Genomic DNA, 18,616 nt, shown 5'->3' on the forward strand with positions numbered 1-18,616 from the left:
GCGTATTTTGTCCATGGCACTTAAAAATAACCCACGCGCGCGTTACGCCTAAATTTTAAGCTGCTCTGTTTGATGGAGTGCTCTGGTTAGGGCCTGAGGAGCTTTGACGTAAGTTACGAGGTCATGGGATATATAACACTGCCTTCGGCCGCGGCGTACGAATGAATGAATGAATGAAAAACTTTATTTAGACAAAGGGAATTCACTCGACGTGCCTTCAGTCCAGGGCCCCAGTGGCCTTTGCCGTTTTGACTGCTCTGTCGATCAGCTTGAGCTGGTCATCAGGCGTCGACCAGGACAGCGCAGCGTCCCACTGCTCCAGTGTTCATCATCATCAGCCTGACTATTCCTACTGCAGGGCGAAGGCCTCTCCCATATTTCTCCAATTAACCCGGTTCTGTGCTAGCTGCATCCACTTCACCCCTGCGAACTTCTTAACCTCACCCGCCCATCTAACTTTCTGCCGCCCCCTGCTACGCTTTCCTTCTCTTGGAATCCAGTTTGTTACCCTAAGCGACCATCGGTTATCCTCTCTTTGCACTACATGTCCTTCTCATGCCCATTTCTTCTTCTTAGGTGTTGGTGTGGTGTTTATTGGCGCTACCTGTGTTTTTTGACACGCCCATGTAGCATGGTAGAGTGAAGGGGGTTCCCCGCATGATAGGCATTTATGTGTGACAGATGCTGCGCCTGTCCCTTCCTGTGAACCAATTATTCTTATTATTATTCTCAGAGAAGGGTTGTAGAGCGGACGCTGTGCGGACGTGTTCCGCATGAGCTCCCGCCTTGAGACCGATTTTCGGCGGAACGCGCTGTGCCTTGGACTTGCTTTTTGTGGACTCGTCTGCAGGCAGTTGCCCTGTACCTGTGGACACCATATTTTGGCAAGTGTTCCCCCCTTTTAGGGGTTTTTTCACGATTTGTACTCGACCACGGCGCGGCAAATCAGGCCTAATCATTAGGCCGAGCCGACGCCTGCGGCACCGGGCTCCGGGGCTGTGACTTGTGGTTGTGGGCCTTTGCGAGGCTGAATACAATGGAGTACTCCGTTGAGGGAGAATCTATATCGCCCGAAGAGTTCGAGGCGGGAGAATGGACCTGGGTTTTGAAGGCGCAAGATCGATTCAAGAAGTCTGTGTACGGGGATCACTCCGAGAGTAGGCCTACCGAGAAACAGGCGGGCAGCGACGGGCGCCAGACGCACGGAGCAGCCCAAGTCAAGCGGGGGAAAGCGCCGGTGTGGAAGAAACGGGGACCGTTTCTGAAGATGCCAGCCAAGGATTTCAAGGTTGTGTGCCGGCCCAAGAATTGGGACTTGAGTATAGTGACGCCGAGGGAGCTCGGATGTGCCTTGAGAGCGGCAGCAGAGCTGACGAACGCGACTGCGGTGGAAGAAGACCTGGTGCGGGTCAATGAGACAAACAACACGATGACGGTGAGCACGCCGTGTATGAATCGTAGTGGGGCATATGCGAATGTAAAGACGCTCAAGCTGGGCGGTCGTGACCTTGAGGTTTCGGCGTACGTGGCGGCGCCGGAGAACTCTGTGCGCGGAGTAATTTACAATGCGTACAACGGATGCCCATTGGAAGAAGTTCGCGCAGGATTCTTGAAGAAGAACGAAGACATGGACATTTTGGATGCCAGACCTTTGGGCAAGTCAAAGGCGATTCAGATCACTTTCGGCGGGAAGCGCGTTCCCCGGCAAGTTATTTATTGGAACTGTCTGTACGCTGTGATCCCGTATAGAGAGTTAGTCGAGACCTGCTATAACTGCAGACGAGTGGGACATCGGGCGGACGTTTGCTATCGTCCGAAGACTAATTTGTGTCGCCGTTGCGGGAAGGAACATCCTGCACCACCGGACGGAGAGTCGCTGACCTGCACGCCGGACTGCATCGTGTGCCATGGGGCGCACAGCACGGGAAGCCGCAACTGCAAGTTTCGTCTAGCCCGTCAGCAGCCGACGGGTCTGCAGCACAGCAACGAGGACAAGAGCCAAACTGGCAAGGAAGAGCGGCGTTCGCAGCACAGCAACAAGGACAAGAGCCAAACTGGCAAGGAAGAGCGGCGTTCGAGGCCCAGGAAGCGGTCATCTAGCGGTGCGAGAGGCGATAGCAAGAGAAGGGACCGGTCAGCTTCCTTCCCGTCACTGCCCGGACCCGAGCCTGGCAAAGGAGGAGGGCAAGGTTCCGGTCATGGAAGAAGTCCCAGTGCCACAAGGAAAAAGGTGAGCTGGCCAAACGCGGGCTCCCAAAATGAGACTGCTCGAGAGAAGGAGCTACAAAGGCAGGTGTTGCAGCAAGCCGAAACTATCAAAAAGATGGAAGCTAGGATGGCAGAGATGGAACGCGCGCTTAAAACCGGCAGAGTTGAAAGGGTACAGACGCCGCTGGCCCAGGCCCCACAAAAAGCGGCGCAGGCGAACGCTTCTAGCGTGGACGCCCCACAGAAAGCGGCGCAGGCGAACGCTTCTAGCGTGGACGATAACTGTACAGCTATGGAAGTGGAGAATCGGGGGACGGTCAAAAGGCCGCCGCCGGCAGATGAGGGAGCTCATGCGAAGAGAATAGCAGAAACTTCGGCGGCGGACACGCCGCAGCCAGTAGTTAAAGTCACTAGTCTTAGGAGGGACATGCTTACCCTTGCAGAGAGAGTAGGAAAACTGGAAGAAAGACAGGATAGGTTGGAAGGTCGGGTCGACAAGATCGAAGCCAGACTAGGCAAGATTGAGGAGCGTCTTGACGCCTTCACCAATGACTTAAGGGGTTTCCAGACCCAAGTAATGGGTATGTTTAAACACCTAAATGCTATGCTAGAGGCTAGATTGCCTCCCGTAGTCGGCCAGGAGCCGATGTTAGTGAACCTAGTGCCTCACCATGGCCCCTCGCCAGCAAATTGAGGTTTGGCAGTGGAACTGCAGGGGCTTCCGTCGCAAGCGGGGGAACCTGCAGTTGCACATACAAAATCTAGATAGTAAGCCGGACATTATAGCTTTGCAGGAGGCTAGCGGCTCGGTTAAATTACCGGGATTTAAGACATTTACACCACCAGAAATTGATCGAGGGGGCGTATCGAGCGTCTTTACGGCCATGCTAGTCCATCGTAACACCACAGTGATTCAGCATACCATAGATAGCAGCAGGGAGGACTACGTCCTGCTGGAGATTTTACCCAAAAGAAAAGGCGATAAGAGTCTCTTTGCTCTTAATGTATACTCTTCTCCAAAAGATAAGGGGGTGGGCTTGCCAGACCTCCTGATAAAGACGCAACGGCTAGCGGCTAGGTCTCAACTCATCGTGGTGGGGGATTTCAATGCGCCTCATCCGGAGTGGGGCTACATCCGAGCCAGCCCGAAGGGAAATAAACTTTGGCAGGTTGCCCAGGACCTGCGATGGACGATCTTGAACAACCCGCTAGATCATACAAGGATAGGCAACAGCGTGAGCATAGACACCTCTCCAGACCTCACATTTGTGAATGGTATCAGGGATGCAAAGTGGGTAAACACGGGACAGCCACTGGGAAGTGATCACTATATCCTTTCCACGATATTTAGTGCTGCTAAGCACAAAGACAAGGTGAAAGGAACTCGAGTGACGGACTGGGACCGATTTCGGGAAGTCAGGAATGATACAGTGACCGGGGAAATCGAGGACTTAGGAGCCTGGGTTGAGGCACTCAAGCAGGCCGTGAAGAGTACCACAAAAGAGGTTCCAGCGGAGGAGGAGGGCTCTACGGCTGATTCCAGATTGTTACACATGTGGGAAGCACATGCGAGTCTCCTTCGGAGGTGGAAGAAACAAAGGCATAATGGTGTGCTCCGTAGAAAGATGGCCAAGTTAGAACGAGAAATCGAAACGTACACATTGGAGTTGCAGTGCAAACAGTGGGGGCAGATTTGTGACCGGATGAATGGGCAATTCGGATGCAAAAAAACATGGCAGTTGTTGAGGCACCTTTTAGACCCGACGGCAACCAAATCTGCGCAGAAGGGGCAAATGGCTAGGTTAGTGCATCGGTATCAAGGCACGACTGGGGAGTTTATACATGAACTCCGAAGACGTTACATAAACACAGAGGCGGGCGGTTGCTTGCCGGATTACTCGGGAGAGGAAAACCTTGAATTAGATGCAGACTTTACGGTGGCGGAGGTGGAGTTTGCAATGGGTCAGCTTCGTACCACGTCAGCAGCGGGTCCGGACGGGGTTACTAATAAGATGCTGAGGAACCTGGATTTCAAGTCAGTAGGGGCACTCACGAATTTGATGAATAAATTTTGGGTGGCCGGGGAGATTCCGCCAGAGTGGAAGCATGCTAGGATTACATTTATTCCTAAAGCAGGGAAGAAGCTCTGCATTGAGAATCTGCGTCCCATCTCGCTAACGTCGTGTTTAGCCAAATTGATGGAGCATGTGGTCCTGAACAGGCTTCAGGGTTATGTAGAGGACAAGGAGTTGATACCTGAAACAATGATTGGTTTCAGGGCTAATTTATCAACGCAGGACGTCATGATACAACTAAAAAAAGACGTTGTTGATCCTGGGTACGGCACGGGCACCAAGGCTATCTTGGGGCTCGACCTAACTAAGGCCTTTGACAATGTTACCCATGAGACAATATTGAGGAACCTATCGGACATAAGACCGGGGGGTAGAACCTTCCGGTACATCAGATCGTTTCTGGAGGGTAGGACTGCGGAGATTATAGTCGGAGAAATGAAATCGGATCCCTTCCCATTGGGGGGCAGAGGGACACCGCAAGGGTCGGTATTATCGCCGTTCCTATTTAATCTCGCATTGATCAAGATACCACCCAGGCTGCAAGGGATATCGGGACTTAAACATACATTTTATGCGGATGACATTACTCTTTGGGTAACAAGAGGCAGTGACGCACATTTGCAAGAAACTCTACAGCACGCGGTGGATATTGTTGAGGAGCTAGCAGGGGAAGCAGGACTCTCGTGCTCTCAGCCCAAGTCCGAGCTTTTTGTGCTGAGGGACAAGCCAAGAGGGATACATGCGAGACACTATGTGCCGCCACCGCCTTTAGAGGTCAAAGTGGGGGGCGTACCGGTCGCTGAGGTTCAAACGATCAGGATCCTGGGTATGTATCTGCAGACTAACAGGAAAAATAGCGAGTCCTTGAAAAGGCTTAAAAATACGGTCAATGCTACCGTGAGGTTAATCAGGAGAATCGCTAATCGTAAGAGAGGTGTTAAGGAAAAGGACTTGTGTAGGCTGGTGCAGGCGTTTGTGCTCAGTAGAATAGTGTATGCGACGCCTTATTTGAAGCTGGACGCGACGGAAAAAGGCAAGGTGGAGGCTATGATTAGGCAGGCATATAAAGCGGCCCTTGGGTTGCCTCACAATGCGTCTACCGAAAGGCTGCTGGGATTAGGGGTGCACAACACCCTAAAAGAACTACGGGAGGCGCACTTGGTGATGCAGCTCGGTAGGCTTTCAAAAACAAAAGCAGGAAGGGACATATTGGAAAGGATCGGCATTGGAGTTGATGCTCCAGCTGGTGACACTAAAATTCAGATTAGGCGGGAAATGCACAAGGGCTTGTACATAAAACCTTTGCCCAAGAACATGCATCCAATACATCACGAGGACCGCAGGAAGGCAAGAGCCAAAGCTTTACATGTTAAGTACGGGAAGTACAACGGGGCAGTCTATGTAGATGTCGCCGAGTATAGGGACAAGGACGCATTTGCAATTGCGGTGGTGGACGGGCGGGGACGCTTGATCGCCTCCGGATCAGTCAAAACCCGCTCCCCAGAAACTGCAGAGGAAGCGGCGATAGCACTAGCTATTACTAGTAGTAATGCTGACTTGATCTTCAGCGATTCCAAAACAGCCATCCGAAATTTGGCGAGGGGCAGAATATCTGTCACAGCGGCGCGATTGCTGAATCGGGCCACGGGGCGAGGGACTACGGAGGCGGAAATTGTCTGGGTACCAGCACACTCTGGGAATCCTGGGAACGAGACGGCTCACATGAATGCTCGAGGTTTCGTCAGCCGAGTAGGTGAGCCGGACGTTCCGGGAAGGTCCACGAGAGATGGGCTGGTATCCTTTCATGACATTACTAATCATTTCAAACTTGAGCGGAGGATTTACCCACCCCCGGACAAGCAATTGGTGAAGGCGCAGGAATGCGTCTGGCGACGATTGCAGACTAGATGTTTCTTAAACCCATACGTGTTGACCAAAATCTACCCGGACATTCAGCCGGAGTGCAAATGGTGTCAGGAATTGGCAACCTATGACCACATATTATGGAGCTGTAGCATAGCACCGCCACCGGCGGATATTATGCGTGATCCTTCCCTCGAGCAGTGGGAGGCCGTGTTGGCCAGCTCAGACCCGGTCGTCCAGACCAGGGCCGTGGAGTGGGCCACCCAGGTCGCCGTCAGCCATGGGTTGATGGCCATCTAACACGGAACCATCCATACATGCTCTCTGACGAAAATAAAGTTTTTCCATCCATCCATCCATATTATTATTCTCATATGTTGTGGGATAGATTTTACTTAGTAGACTCGGGCTGGGGTATGTGTTAGTGTGTAGCCGTCTCCAGGCAACCGACTGTCTATTAAGGTCTTCGTGGGGAGGTGGGTAGATCCTCCTAAAGGCTCTTTGATGTTCAAGGATGGCTCCATAGCTTCTAGTGACTGCGTCCAGTATCCCGTCGTTGTGCGCACCCACCAGGGCGAGGAGGCTACTACGCGGCGTACAAGTGACAGCTGGCTGGTAAAATGCGAAATCGTCAGTGTACTGTGTCCTGCTAAGATTGGAAACGTTGAAATGCTCTGTACCGTGTTCTCAGACACATTAGCTGCCTGGTATTGCCTGACAATACCGACGTTTTGAAGATTCTGGGCGTTTTTCCCGCGAATATTTCACTCGTTCCACATTATTTCTGCTCTGGCTATCAGTAGCTGCGAAATAATTTCTCGGTGCCCTCGCCAACATGAGTAGTTTAGCTTTGTGTTTTAACCCCCTAGAAACTTGAAGCAAGAAGACAAAACTGACAAGGGTAAAAGAGTGTCTTATATTGCTTTTTTTGGACGTATTACTTTTTCCATTGACGATTTATTGTTGTTGTGGCTGTAGGAAGAAGGAAAAGGAAATGCAGGGGCCTGCTACTGGCTCTGTAGCTGAGCCACTTCCGTTGCCTCGTGCGGCCAGAAGAGAAAACAATTTGGAGGACGCTTAAGCTTCGCCATTAAGAATGGAACGCGTTAGCATAATTGCGCCCCGTTCGCACCGTTGACTCATTTGCTTGTCGCGAGCCTATGTTTCGACGCTTCATGGGGTGACGCAATCGCTGCCCTTAGCGGTCTCTGCGAGTGGTAGAAATTGTTCGCTACAGTTCGCGCGCACAAGAGACACCGTAGTGCGCCCGGCACTGGTAGACGCAACCGCTTTCATTACACGTCTCTCAAGAGCGAGCTCATGTTCCGACGCTTCATGCTCTAGCGGTGACGTCATCGCTTCTCCTAGCGGCCTCTGCGATAGAACCTTTCGGCTCCAGTTCGCGCGTACAAGCGTTCCTTCGCTTACAATGCGGCTGAGGCGTGCACTGAGAAGGGAGGCTCTGTTTCAAATTCCTACATAGAGCAACTTGCTTACTCATTTTTATTAGTCCTTCCGGGACGTAGAAGCGCTGCCAGCCACCTTGCCGAAACGCGCGGGCCTCAAGTTGCAGTCGTAGTTCGTCGGCAACATCGTTGCCGATCCCAGTCGGAAAAAACTGCAGAAAATTTTCTGATGTTACGACAGAATTTCTGTGCGATTTTTGACGGGAAACCTGTTGTGAGAACAGAACATTCTGTAGTAACATCAGAAATTTCTGTAGTTACAACAGAAAAGTACTACAGAACTACAGACAACAGAAATATACTACAGAAAAACTACAGAACTACAGAAAAGTACTACAGAACTACAGAAAAATCTGATGGTTACGACAGAACTACAGGATATTTTGTCGTATTTTTGACACATTTCTGTAGTGTTTTTCGACTGGGATCCGAGCCGGCGCGATGAAGATCTCGGAGGCCATGCGCTGTCTATCTTATTCCGTGCGCCACACGCATGATGGCGGTACGTGCACGCCAAGCGAAGAGGATGTACAGCGGAAAAGTAATTTTCCGCTCGCTTAACTGCGTGTTCTGTAATCCTGTAATTTATATGCTCATAATTATTATTATACGCCACAATAAACTTCTCTAAGGGAAATTTCTGAAACAACACCGCAATCAATAGACGCGCCTTTGTCCATTATAAACCGTGTAGCTGGCGTGGTGGAGTGGTTAGCGTGCTCGTCTCGCACCTCGGAGGCCCACGTTCGATTCCTCAGGTAGACGATTTTTCCTACTCGTTTTTATTTATTAATGATTCTGGGATTTTTCGCTCACGGCCAACGCCGGACGACGCGGGACGGCGGCCGCCGACGACCACGCCGACTTTTCTGCGACACGGGGCCCTTAACGCTATCGCGTTAATAGAGAAGGATGGAAAAAGAAGAGGGAAAGACGCACGCTGCAACAACAGCCGTCGTCCACCACCGAAGCAGTGGCGGGTGCAATGACGGCCTACAACTGATAAAATTCGGTAGCTGGCTAGCCACCGTCGCAAGCGGCGTTGACCTACCGTCCGAGCCCCGTAGGGCCAGGAGCTGCCACCCTTCACCACTTCCTCGACTTGTCTCCCCGTTTCTGAAGAACACCTTGCTAGGGGACGACGCTGCCGGGGTGGTGCTGGTAATACGCCCGACTACTGTGCCGGAATATCCGGGTTCGAGCCCGACCTCGGCGGCTCCGTTTCGATGGAGGCGAAACGAAGAGGCGTCCGTGTGCTGTGCGATGTCAGCTGTTGTTGTGGCTGTAGGAAGAACGAAAAGAAAATGCAGGGGCCTACTACTGGCTTTGTAGCTGAGCCACCTCCGCTGTTCTCCCCTGATGGGGTTGGTACAGGTGGGTCTCCGCCGCTTGCGGCGGGGGCTTGCCTGGCGCCGAATCTTTATCTGTTCTAGACCGTCATTGCATACGCCACCGCTGGTGGTGGACGACGGCTGTTGTTGCGGCGCGCGTCTTTCTTTCCCTCTTCCTTTCCTTTCTTCTCTATATTCTCTTCTATCTGCACGAGGCAGCGGAGGTGGCTCAGCTACAGAGCCAGTAGCAGGCCCGTGTATTTTCTTTTCCTTCTTCCTACAGCTACAACAACAACCGCTTCCGCGTCTTGACAGAATATAAAATAGAGAAGAAAAGAAGAAGGAGAGAAAGACGCGCGCCGCAACAACGGCCGTCGTCACACCACCGAAACGGTGGCGGATGCAATGACGGCCTACAACAGATAAAAATTCTGTGGCAGGCTAGCCCCCGCTGCAAGCGGCAGTGACCTACCTGTCCCAGCCCCATGGGAGTACTTCCGTCAGCGCGCGTAAAGATCCCCAGGTGGTCGAAATTACTCCGCAGCCCTCCACTACGACTCCTCTTTCTCTCTTTCCACTTTCACTCCCACCTTCCTCCCTTCTCTTATGGCGCGATTGAGGATTCCACAGAAAACAATTGAGACAGTTACTGGGCCTTTCCCTTCCTATAAATCAATCAATCAATCAATCAGTTCTTTTTTTTTTCCTAGGGGACGCACTTGCATACAATATGCCCCGTGTAGTAAATTTATTGGGTGTAGCAGCGTGCCCCATAGATAGCAATCATTTGTCCCTAGTTCCACATTCAACCTCGCCCCGCGGCGAACATGCAGATTTCGGGCGCCTAGTGCGCAAATTTGCGCAAGCAAAACTGTTCTGTTTATGCATGGTTTGATCATGATGGTACGACCGAAAGCTGCATTAGGCATGGTTGTGAACGGTTTGATGGATTCAATTAGGGGGATGCACCGCCGCGACGACGCAGTGGTTAAGACGCCCGGTTACTCTACTGGAGTTCCCGGCTTCGAACCCGACCGCCGGCCGCTGTGTTTAATAATTATAATTGGTTCACAGGAAAGGAAATGCGCACTTGTTCTGTGGAACCGCGCCATAGTGGAAGGGAAAGTAGAAAGAGAGAAAGAGGTTTGGTTTTGGTTTTGTTGGGTTTAACGTTCCGAAGAGACTGACTAAGGCTATGAGAGACGCCGTAGTGGAGGACTCCGGAAATTTCGACCACCTGGGGTTCTTTAACGTGCACTGACATCGCACAGCACACGGGCGCCTTGCTTTTTGCCTCTATCGAAAAGCAGCCGCTGAGTCCGGGATTCGATCCCGAGCACTTGGGCACAGTACTCGAGCGCCGTAATCACTGCGCCACCGTAGTGGAGGGCTACAGAGAAATTTCGACCACCTGTGTGGGGACCTTTAACGTTTACTGAAATTGCACAGCACACAGGTAGCATTACTTCGTAGCGCAATTTTCGCGCTGCAACGGACAAGAATGCCGACACCGGCTTTTCTACCACACGGAGACCTCACGCTCTCGCCTAAAACTTTGTGAACGGATCTGTTTGCAACATGTTGGTAGTGCCTCCTGTACGCCTGTGGGTGCGTCTTATGTAAGAGATGATGGAGAAAGTGTGGCAAATACTACGCGTTCCCCCCCCCCCCCCTAAAACCCAATTAAGAAGGAACCAGCAAACACACTGAATCAGCAGGTGCGCCGCAGGCAGCGAGAATGGCTCGGCACATTACCCGAGTTTGAACCCGTCCTCTGGCGGCTGCGTTTCGATGGAGGCGAAATCGAGAGGCGTCAGTGTTCTGTGGGATATCAGTGCATGTTAAAGATCCGCTGGTAGTTAAAACTAATCCGCAGCCCTGATGCTGCGGATGCTGATGCTGCATTTTTCAACAACCACGGATAAGAGCAGCCGTTTGCAGATGGTAGTCAGGCACTTGAAGGGGCAGGGCGATATGTGGCAGGGGCTATGAAATTAAAATATCAGGAGAATCTGATTGATATCGAGTGCATTTGACCAGTACTCGCAATTCATGACCAGCAGCTTGCCGGCATCTTTCAAGAGGAAAGTATATAACAGTTGTATCTTACGTGTATTCACCTATGTGGCAGAAACATGGAAGCTAATGAAACTATTCCGGCTAAGCTGTGAACCAAGCAAAGAGCTATGGAACAAAAATGATGGTCGTAACATTAACAGATACAGGCGTGTAGAGTGGATCATTGGTTAGGTTGGGCAATAATAAAATAAAATACCCTGCCCGCACCGTCTTGCAACACAATGGAGTGGATCAGAGACAGGGAATGATATTTAGTAGAAATTAAAAAGAAATGGGCATATGCAGCGCATGTATTGCGAAGATGGGATAACCGATGATCGCATAAAGTACTAAATTGTATTCGAAGTGAAGGAAAACATAGCAGAGGGAGGCAGAAAGTTAGATGGGCGGAGGAGGTTAAATAGGTGCAGCTAGTGCAGGTCTGTGTTAATTGCCTTAGCTGCAGGGGACAACAATGAAGTGCACGTGGTGAAACATCTCGTGGAGAGCCAATCTTTTATAGACAAAGCTTATCTGGAGACACAATACAGAGGGATTTGCTCACCATATACCAGCTGGGTGCAATTTCGCACTCTTGCAAAATCCGAGTCGTCATCCTAACTTCGTAGCCGGGTGGCCACACTCAAAAAATACCTTTTCACCTCTACAAAAACTGCATTTTAAAACTCCCTATTTCATGCGCAAGCATTATATCGACAGCGACTTGCCACAGAGGAATCGAAACGACAAAATGGGAAAAGGCAGGAAACCTCCTATTATTACTCACGTACCCTTTTTCTCCACGTAAGAGTATCGTGAATTCGGTTCATTAATGCCCGCCTTTTATGTACCAGGTACAGCCTTTGTCAAAAGTTTAGAGCCCAGGTGGTCTACTTCTGAGCCATGCTATCTGGCTTGTAATACATTCCCAGGTTTTTAAACTTGCTGAAGGCAAGAAGGTTTTTCGTCCTACCCTCTCCAATGGCTATTACTTCCACGTTTGTTTAAGAAGTCATAATATACGGCTTAAAAGCAAACCCTCTGGGCTCTAAATTTTTGACAAATGCTGTACATCTTGGAAAGTTAGAAGCCAATAAGCCTCGAACAGGTGCAATCGATGGTGCTCCGTCTTCTCGGAGAATTTGAAGCGCACTTGCTGCAGCAAAAAATGCTGAATTCCTTTAAAAACAACGGAATTCAATTGATTAGCATGTAGTCATGGACGGCAAAGGATGAGGTACGTGAGAATAGCGAGTCTAACGATTTTGAGTGCGATAAGCAGATGCAGTGACTGCCTGAGAGAATATAAGGAAATCGCTCGGTGAAATGTTCTCGCGATGGGGCGAGGACGAAAGATGGGAGCGGCACAGCATTTTCTGAAACTATAGCAGTGCGGTCACAGCTCGTTGGTCTGACGTGCGCCATTCGATTTTGAGACGACCATTTACTACTTGGTGGTCAGGGCTGATTACTCTCGAAAGACTCGAGACTGGACCAAGTAACCGCACCAAGCACACCACTAGCATTGTAAATAGAAGTTTCTGCGCATCCTGGTCAGCGAAGACTACATTAACTTTACATTAAGGACACTTCACATCGGGAAAAGAGTGGTAATTTGTTTAGACTTCGTTTATTGACGCATGCAAGGAGACTCATTCTATTGCTTAGAACAAAAAAGCAGCACTAAGACGTTTAAAGTAACTACGTGTTCAAACGCGGCTGCGTCCAAGAGCCGGAGAGTATCGAAATCTGCCGAGACGTCCATGATAGGCCATTTACTACATATACCGCTGGGGTCGCAGTAGTAGCTATAGTAGTACTTCGGATGTTCGATAATGACGCAGCTAAACTACAATGTTCCGCTTCTTATTTGTGTCCGCTGTTTCAGCTCCATGACCAGGAGATCGCGGGGGAACTGCCTGTGGGGTTCGACGCACGCCAGGAGCAGGCGGCCAAGAGCAGACTATATCTGCTCGTGGGGAAAGCGATCGCGTTACCGGCGACGCTGGCCCTTTTTGCCCTGGTCTACCAGCTGCTCTTCAAACCTGCTGACAGCGTGCTCTTGCGCTGCACTTCGGAGAGCTGTGTTGCCCACTCGAAGAGGCTACTGGCGACAATCAACACCAGTGTGGACCCATGCCAAGACTTCTACTCGTTTGTTTGCGACGGCTGGCAGAGCGCTTTTCCCCACCTCTCTGTGCTCGAAAAAATCAATGATGACGCAATCAAGAGCAACCTGAAGGAGATATTCGACGATGTGCGGCATGTCGGTAGACCGAGCCGGCTTTATTATAAATGCATAGCACCAGATGAGGACGACGTTGAAGAGAACTTGGAGACTTTAAAGGAGTTTAGAGAATTCTTGGGTCTTTATTGGCCAGAAAAAGAGCCCGAAAAACTATATGACCACCCGCTAAACCTTATGGTCTTTATGGCCGTGAGTTATGACATCAATTTTCTTTTCAGTTTGGACATAGGCTACAGCAATGCCAGTGGCGACGTGATTGTATTACGAAGAGGACACAACAGTGCTGTTTGGCAAGAACGCATCGAGAGACCCCTCAGCCAGTCTGAGTATGCCAGAGTCGTCAGGGAGCATCTGAGTACCCTAGACGTGACATCAGTTAAAATCACCGCCGAACTGCTGCATGAGCTGGAAAGGGCGTTCCTGGTAGCCATCCAACCGAGTGTGCACACCCAACAGTCGTGGTTTGCCATCGATGCGCTGGATAGGAAGACACAATACATAAAAAACGAAACCTGGCTCTCAATCCTGCGTGGTAACCTCCACCACCTCGGCTACACTATAACAACGAACAGCTGGGTAGTGTTCGAGGACTCCAAAACTGTGGATAGCATCGAAGGGCTCTTCAAAACGTTCGGCCATTACGACCTCCTGACTGGCATGTCCTGGATGTTCATCCAGTCGTACCTGTGGGCCGTGACTGGAAAATCAGAGCTGATGTTTCGTGACAATATTGAAGAAAAGAAGCACCGTGCCTGCCTCGAGTTCGTCAACTCGCGATTCGGCCTGCTAAGTTCTGCCCAGTTCATCACGAGTCACTTTCCGACGCCAGAAACTCGCATAAAGGTGGCGAACTTCTTTAAAAGCGTGAAAAACGCGTTCAAGGCGCTGGCAAAAAAATCGTCTTGGATCGACAGCGAAAGTAGGAAGACATTGGAGAGAAAGATAGATGTCATGGAGGTCAGCATCCTGCCCGCGGAACCTTTTTTTTCACCCGCGCAGCGCGACGCGCTTTACGCTTCTTTTAGCAACGTTGACGCACTGGGTTTCGTCGAAAACTGGCTCGTCAACTGTTCCCTGCAGTACCAAACACTGCAGCGAGATAAACACTTCAAAGATATTTATAGCAAGCGCAGAATATTCCGCCATGCGCCGTATTCGTACACCTACTTGCTTAATGAGGTCGACGCTCCATTTGCGGCTATCGAACCACCGCTCTTGTATCCGGATGGGCCGTTCGCCGTTAACTATGCTTCAGCGGGGTCTCTTATTGCCAGGGAAATAGCAAAGAGCATGGACCTCCAAGGCACACTTATCGACGACCGCGGTGAGAATGTCGTCTGGTGGGGCAAGTCCCACTCCGCCGAGTACGGCCACCGCATAAGCTGCGACCTGGGCGAAACGGGCCAATCTCGCATGAACATGTTCCCATCAGTACCGGCACTCGAGGCGTCTTTCTTCGCGTACAAGGCGGCAGTGTCAGAGCAAGAGGCCCTTGAAGGGCGCTCCACGAAACTCACTCTGGCGGGCCTCGATAGCTACACGGAGGAACAGGTTTTCTTCATGACCTACTGTTACTTACTGTGTTCAAGGAAAGGCCCTTCGTTGGCTGAACACCAGTGTAACGTGCCTCTGAGGCACAGCTCCCATTTCACAGAGGCATTCAAGTGCGCTCTAGGGTCATCCATGTATTCTAAAGATAAGTGCACCTTTTTTGCTTCAGCCTGATGGAGGAAAAGAAGTCTGACAACGCAAGATTAGAAGCACTTTCTTAATGCGGGAAACTGTGCCGACGGCGAACTATTTTCTCACAATTTGTGCTTTGAAATGTTTGTGAACTCTTGTCGTTCTCGACACCTATTTCTGCTAGCCATTCCAGCTGCCACTTTGATGTTATCACAAACATGAGGGGCGCAGTAAAGCAACTTTCTTTTATGACAAAAATACTGCAGACAAAAAAGCTCTACGTGGCCTGGATTTGCGTCCTAAAATGCTGGGAATATGTTAAGAAATGGCAACTACTGTTGAGCTTTTCCATTTTATTTTATCCACTAGCACTGAATATTCTACATCTGATCATGTGGACTGATCTGAGCCCACATTTTAATGTGTGAGATATGCTGCTTAGCCATCAAATCGTACATAGTGAAGGGCAACTTTGTGTTTAACCATTATATAACTGACAAAACAAAACAGCCTTGTGCTAGATGCGTTACCTGATTTACAAATCGTCTCGAAGAATATTGCGTTATCGAGACTTGCGAAGCGTTTTTTGAATGAGAATTTTACTGCGAAATCAAGCCATTGCGTTTCCGCTAATATCTTTCCTCAGTAAGCTGCCGCGCTGCAGTCGGCGTGGGTAGTCCCTTCACCTGAGTGCATCACTTTAAACGCACGTTTACTGGCTTGGATCCATGCTTTTAGAAGGTTTTTTTAAAAAAAAGCGCTTGACTGATTATTTCCTAATTTTAACCCGACTGAGTACGCTAGGTGAATTTCATTGCATTGCTTTTAAAATGGTGAGATTTTTACCCAGGTACCACGGTGGCCTGCGAGGTAAAAATTGCATGAGAGCTGTAAGGTTTTAGCTGTTTAAAAACGGGTACGTTAAATGCTTGATGAAGATAAGTACTGCTCGCTTCCCCACCGCTTTCGGATGAGCATGATGTGAAATCTAGGATTTTCGAATTTTGTTGTTCGGCCTGTGTCCGGCCACAACTGCGTCCGTGCCAATTTAAGAAGTGCAAGTTCAGCGTTGAAATCACTGTCGCTATATACATTCACTAGTGCCTCTTTCAAGCAATAAACTTCTCACGCTTATTCATGGCCGCAGCCACACGTTTCGCTGTAAAGCTGGCGCTTCTAAACTATGCGTGTGACGAATACGCTACAACTTGCCGGTGTGAGATGGGTAGTTTTCGGGCGCTGATGGATGTAGAAGGTGCCTTCAGTTTTATCCTACTCTTTTCTTTCTGATTGATTTGCTTTACCTCTACACCTAGCACTGAGCAGCAATCTTCCATGAATCTTCATCCAGTGTGCACGCAGCATGGAGGTTATATAAAACTTCTGGAGTGGAAATGGTGCGTTAAACGTGAAGCCGGCGTCCGGAGCCATCTTGCAAGGGGCAAGGAGGACGTATCGGCGAAGGGTCCTTTCATATAAAACGTCTCATTTGTGACTGTACACTATTTTGCTCTTGTCTCTGTCTTCACGCTCTTTTGTATCGCACGGGATAAAAGTTCGAAGAAAAGAACTGAAAATAAAAGGTTAATGCGCAGCATTATTGGCTCATGCGTGGAATGTCCAGAATATGTATAAAGGTGCTGTGTAGATTTTGTCGAGTATAATATAGCCTCAACTGTTATATCGTTGAGTAGCTAGTCGAGTATAATTACACTAGGCTTGTTGTACTTCGTAATTATACGCCAGTAATTAGTTGTTTGTAATAAGTTCAATTTGTGCTACAGCATCAAGTCATATATCGTTTAATAGCTTTTATCGCGTACGATATATTGAACGATATCCAAGTATTAGTTATTGAGTGTTAAATAAGCGATTTCTTTCAAGGGGCACAGTGACATTCGTCAGGCCGCTAATTCCAGCCAACCTCTAGGTTCTTTGCACCATGCCGACGTCAGTTCAAAAAGAATACAAAAATCGGAGCGCGGACACGAGATTTATTTGGTTTATAAAATGTATATATAAGTACAAGGAAAAAATTAGTTGTGGTTTAGCTCTGGTTAACCCCAGCTGAATTGCGAAAGCAACAGCGGAAGCTTCTTTTCCCTGCTACATTATTCCCCTATCACGCCTTATCAGTGTAAGGTGCTACATTATTGGGTGACTCTTAAGCTCATGCTTTAAGAGTATAATGCGAGAGCGTAAGCTACCAGCCCAAATATAAAGCCACGCTTCAACTGAGCCGTACGGACGTGCCTACGTGTCGTAGGAGTAACGAGAATGCAAATGGTTCTGGCAGGCTGATTCTGATATCACCTTCCGTATGAAAGGAGCGACCACAGTTAACAGCTCCTGCCCGTGGCATAGGGGTAACGTGAATTCAAATTTCATGGCAGGTTGATTTTTTATTGCGGTAACAATACTACGAAAGCCAGAGCGAGACATCGGGTGGCCGCAGCTAGGCCGTGAAGAAGCGCGTGAAGAGACGTAGCTACACCGTGAAGAGGCGTATCTACGGTCTCCTCATAAAAATATCAGCCTGCCATGACGTTTGATTTTACGTTACCCATATTTTATGGGCAAGTGTTAGCGCGGTGAAACCACTAAGAGATGCCAACTCGGGTCGCTTCTAACGTTCCTCACACTAACTAGAGGGAAAGCTGAGGGCGCTGCACTTCAGCCACCATGGGCGCGCTAAGAATCATGGGCCGGTGTGCTACTTGTTGCGGTACAGTCGGTTTTTCTCGGGTACGTGGAGTGGCGTTACTGCGATGTTTCTTTTTCGTCGTCATCATCGTCTGAAGGTGCGTACATAGACCACGAAAGCCATAGTAGCGAAGGCGCAAAAGCAGACGTCGCTAATAAATGGTTTCTGTTTCCCGAAATGCCACTAAAGACTTTCTTAAGTGATTGCACAACCATAAATATTTTCATAACGTTTTTTTTATTTCAAAGTTTGCCTATTAAGTGCGAAATATTGGTATTTGTGCTGCTCAAAACTAAGCCAATAGGAGAAAGGTCCATCGCTTATACTGGATAAATATCACACTGACATGCTGTTTCTCTCTCTTTTTGCAATTTATAGTCACAATATTCAATCTTAGGACATTATTTATGGTAGAACAACGTTTATCTTTGCATTAGTTTTGGCCAAAAGTTGTAGTTCTGCACTCGGTAGCTCTCCGGCCCATGATGCTTTGAGCGCCCATGGTGGCTGAACTGGCCGTCTGGAAACTCCATGCAAACTCCCATAGACGGCAGCACAGCTTTCCCTCTAGATAGATAGATATATATTTTAATGGCAACAGGAGATGTCTGCCTGGTAAGAGCAAGAAACTCTATGGGTTGCATTCTCGTTACCCTTACGACACACAGCATGACACGCTAGGCTTGGTTGTAGTCGGACTTTATATGCGCGCTGGTAACTTACGCTCTCGCTTCATAGCTTTAAAAGATGAGCTTAAGTGTACCCAATAATGTAGCACCTTACACTGATAGGGCGTGATAGGGGAATAATGTAGCAGGTAAAAGAACCTTCCGCCGTTGCTTTCGCAATTTAGCTGGGGTTAGCCAGAGCTAAACCACAATTATCTTTTTCTGAGTTCTTTTTTTTTAAGTTTTGGCACCGCCCTAGAAGGCAGCGGCGACCCGCTAAAAAGGGCAATGTCACCATGACCATCACCACAG

The 18,616-nt window shown here is 49.3% G+C and overlaps 1 protein-coding gene across 1 annotated transcript; it reads left to right on the top strand.

Moving 5' to 3' along the window:
- The first annotated feature begins 10,521 nt into the window (after window positions 1-10,521).
- Window positions 10,522-14,974, top strand: LOC146178804 (endothelin-converting enzyme homolog). The gene is made up of 2 exons (XM_084580039.1): window positions 10,522-10,551; window positions 12,890-14,974. The coding sequence occupies exons 1-2, from the start codon at window positions 10,522-10,524 to the stop codon at window positions 14,972-14,974; spliced, it is 2,115 nt and encodes a 704-aa protein (XP_084436165.1).
- The last annotated feature ends 3,642 nt before the right edge of the window (window positions 14,975-18,616 follow it).

The sequence above is a fragment of the Amblyomma maculatum genome, chromosome 9, assembly GCF_055883805.1.
Source record: "Amblyomma maculatum isolate TAMU_Amacu chromosome 9, ASM5588380v1, whole genome shotgun sequence".
In the NCBI taxonomy this organism is placed as follows: Eukaryota; Metazoa; Arthropoda; class Arachnida; order Ixodida; family Ixodidae; genus Amblyomma; species Amblyomma maculatum.

What these genes read in the sequence shown, in the direction of transcription:
- LOC146178804 (XM_084580039.1), top strand. Translation starts at nt 10,522, where the DNA reads ATGTTGGTAGTGCCTCCTGTACGCCTGTGG. An exon ending in TGCCTCCTGTACGCCTGTGG is followed by an intron (nt 10,552 to 12,889) that starts GTGCGTCTTATG and finishes CCGCTGTTTCAG; the next exon opens with CTCCATGACCAGGAGATCGC.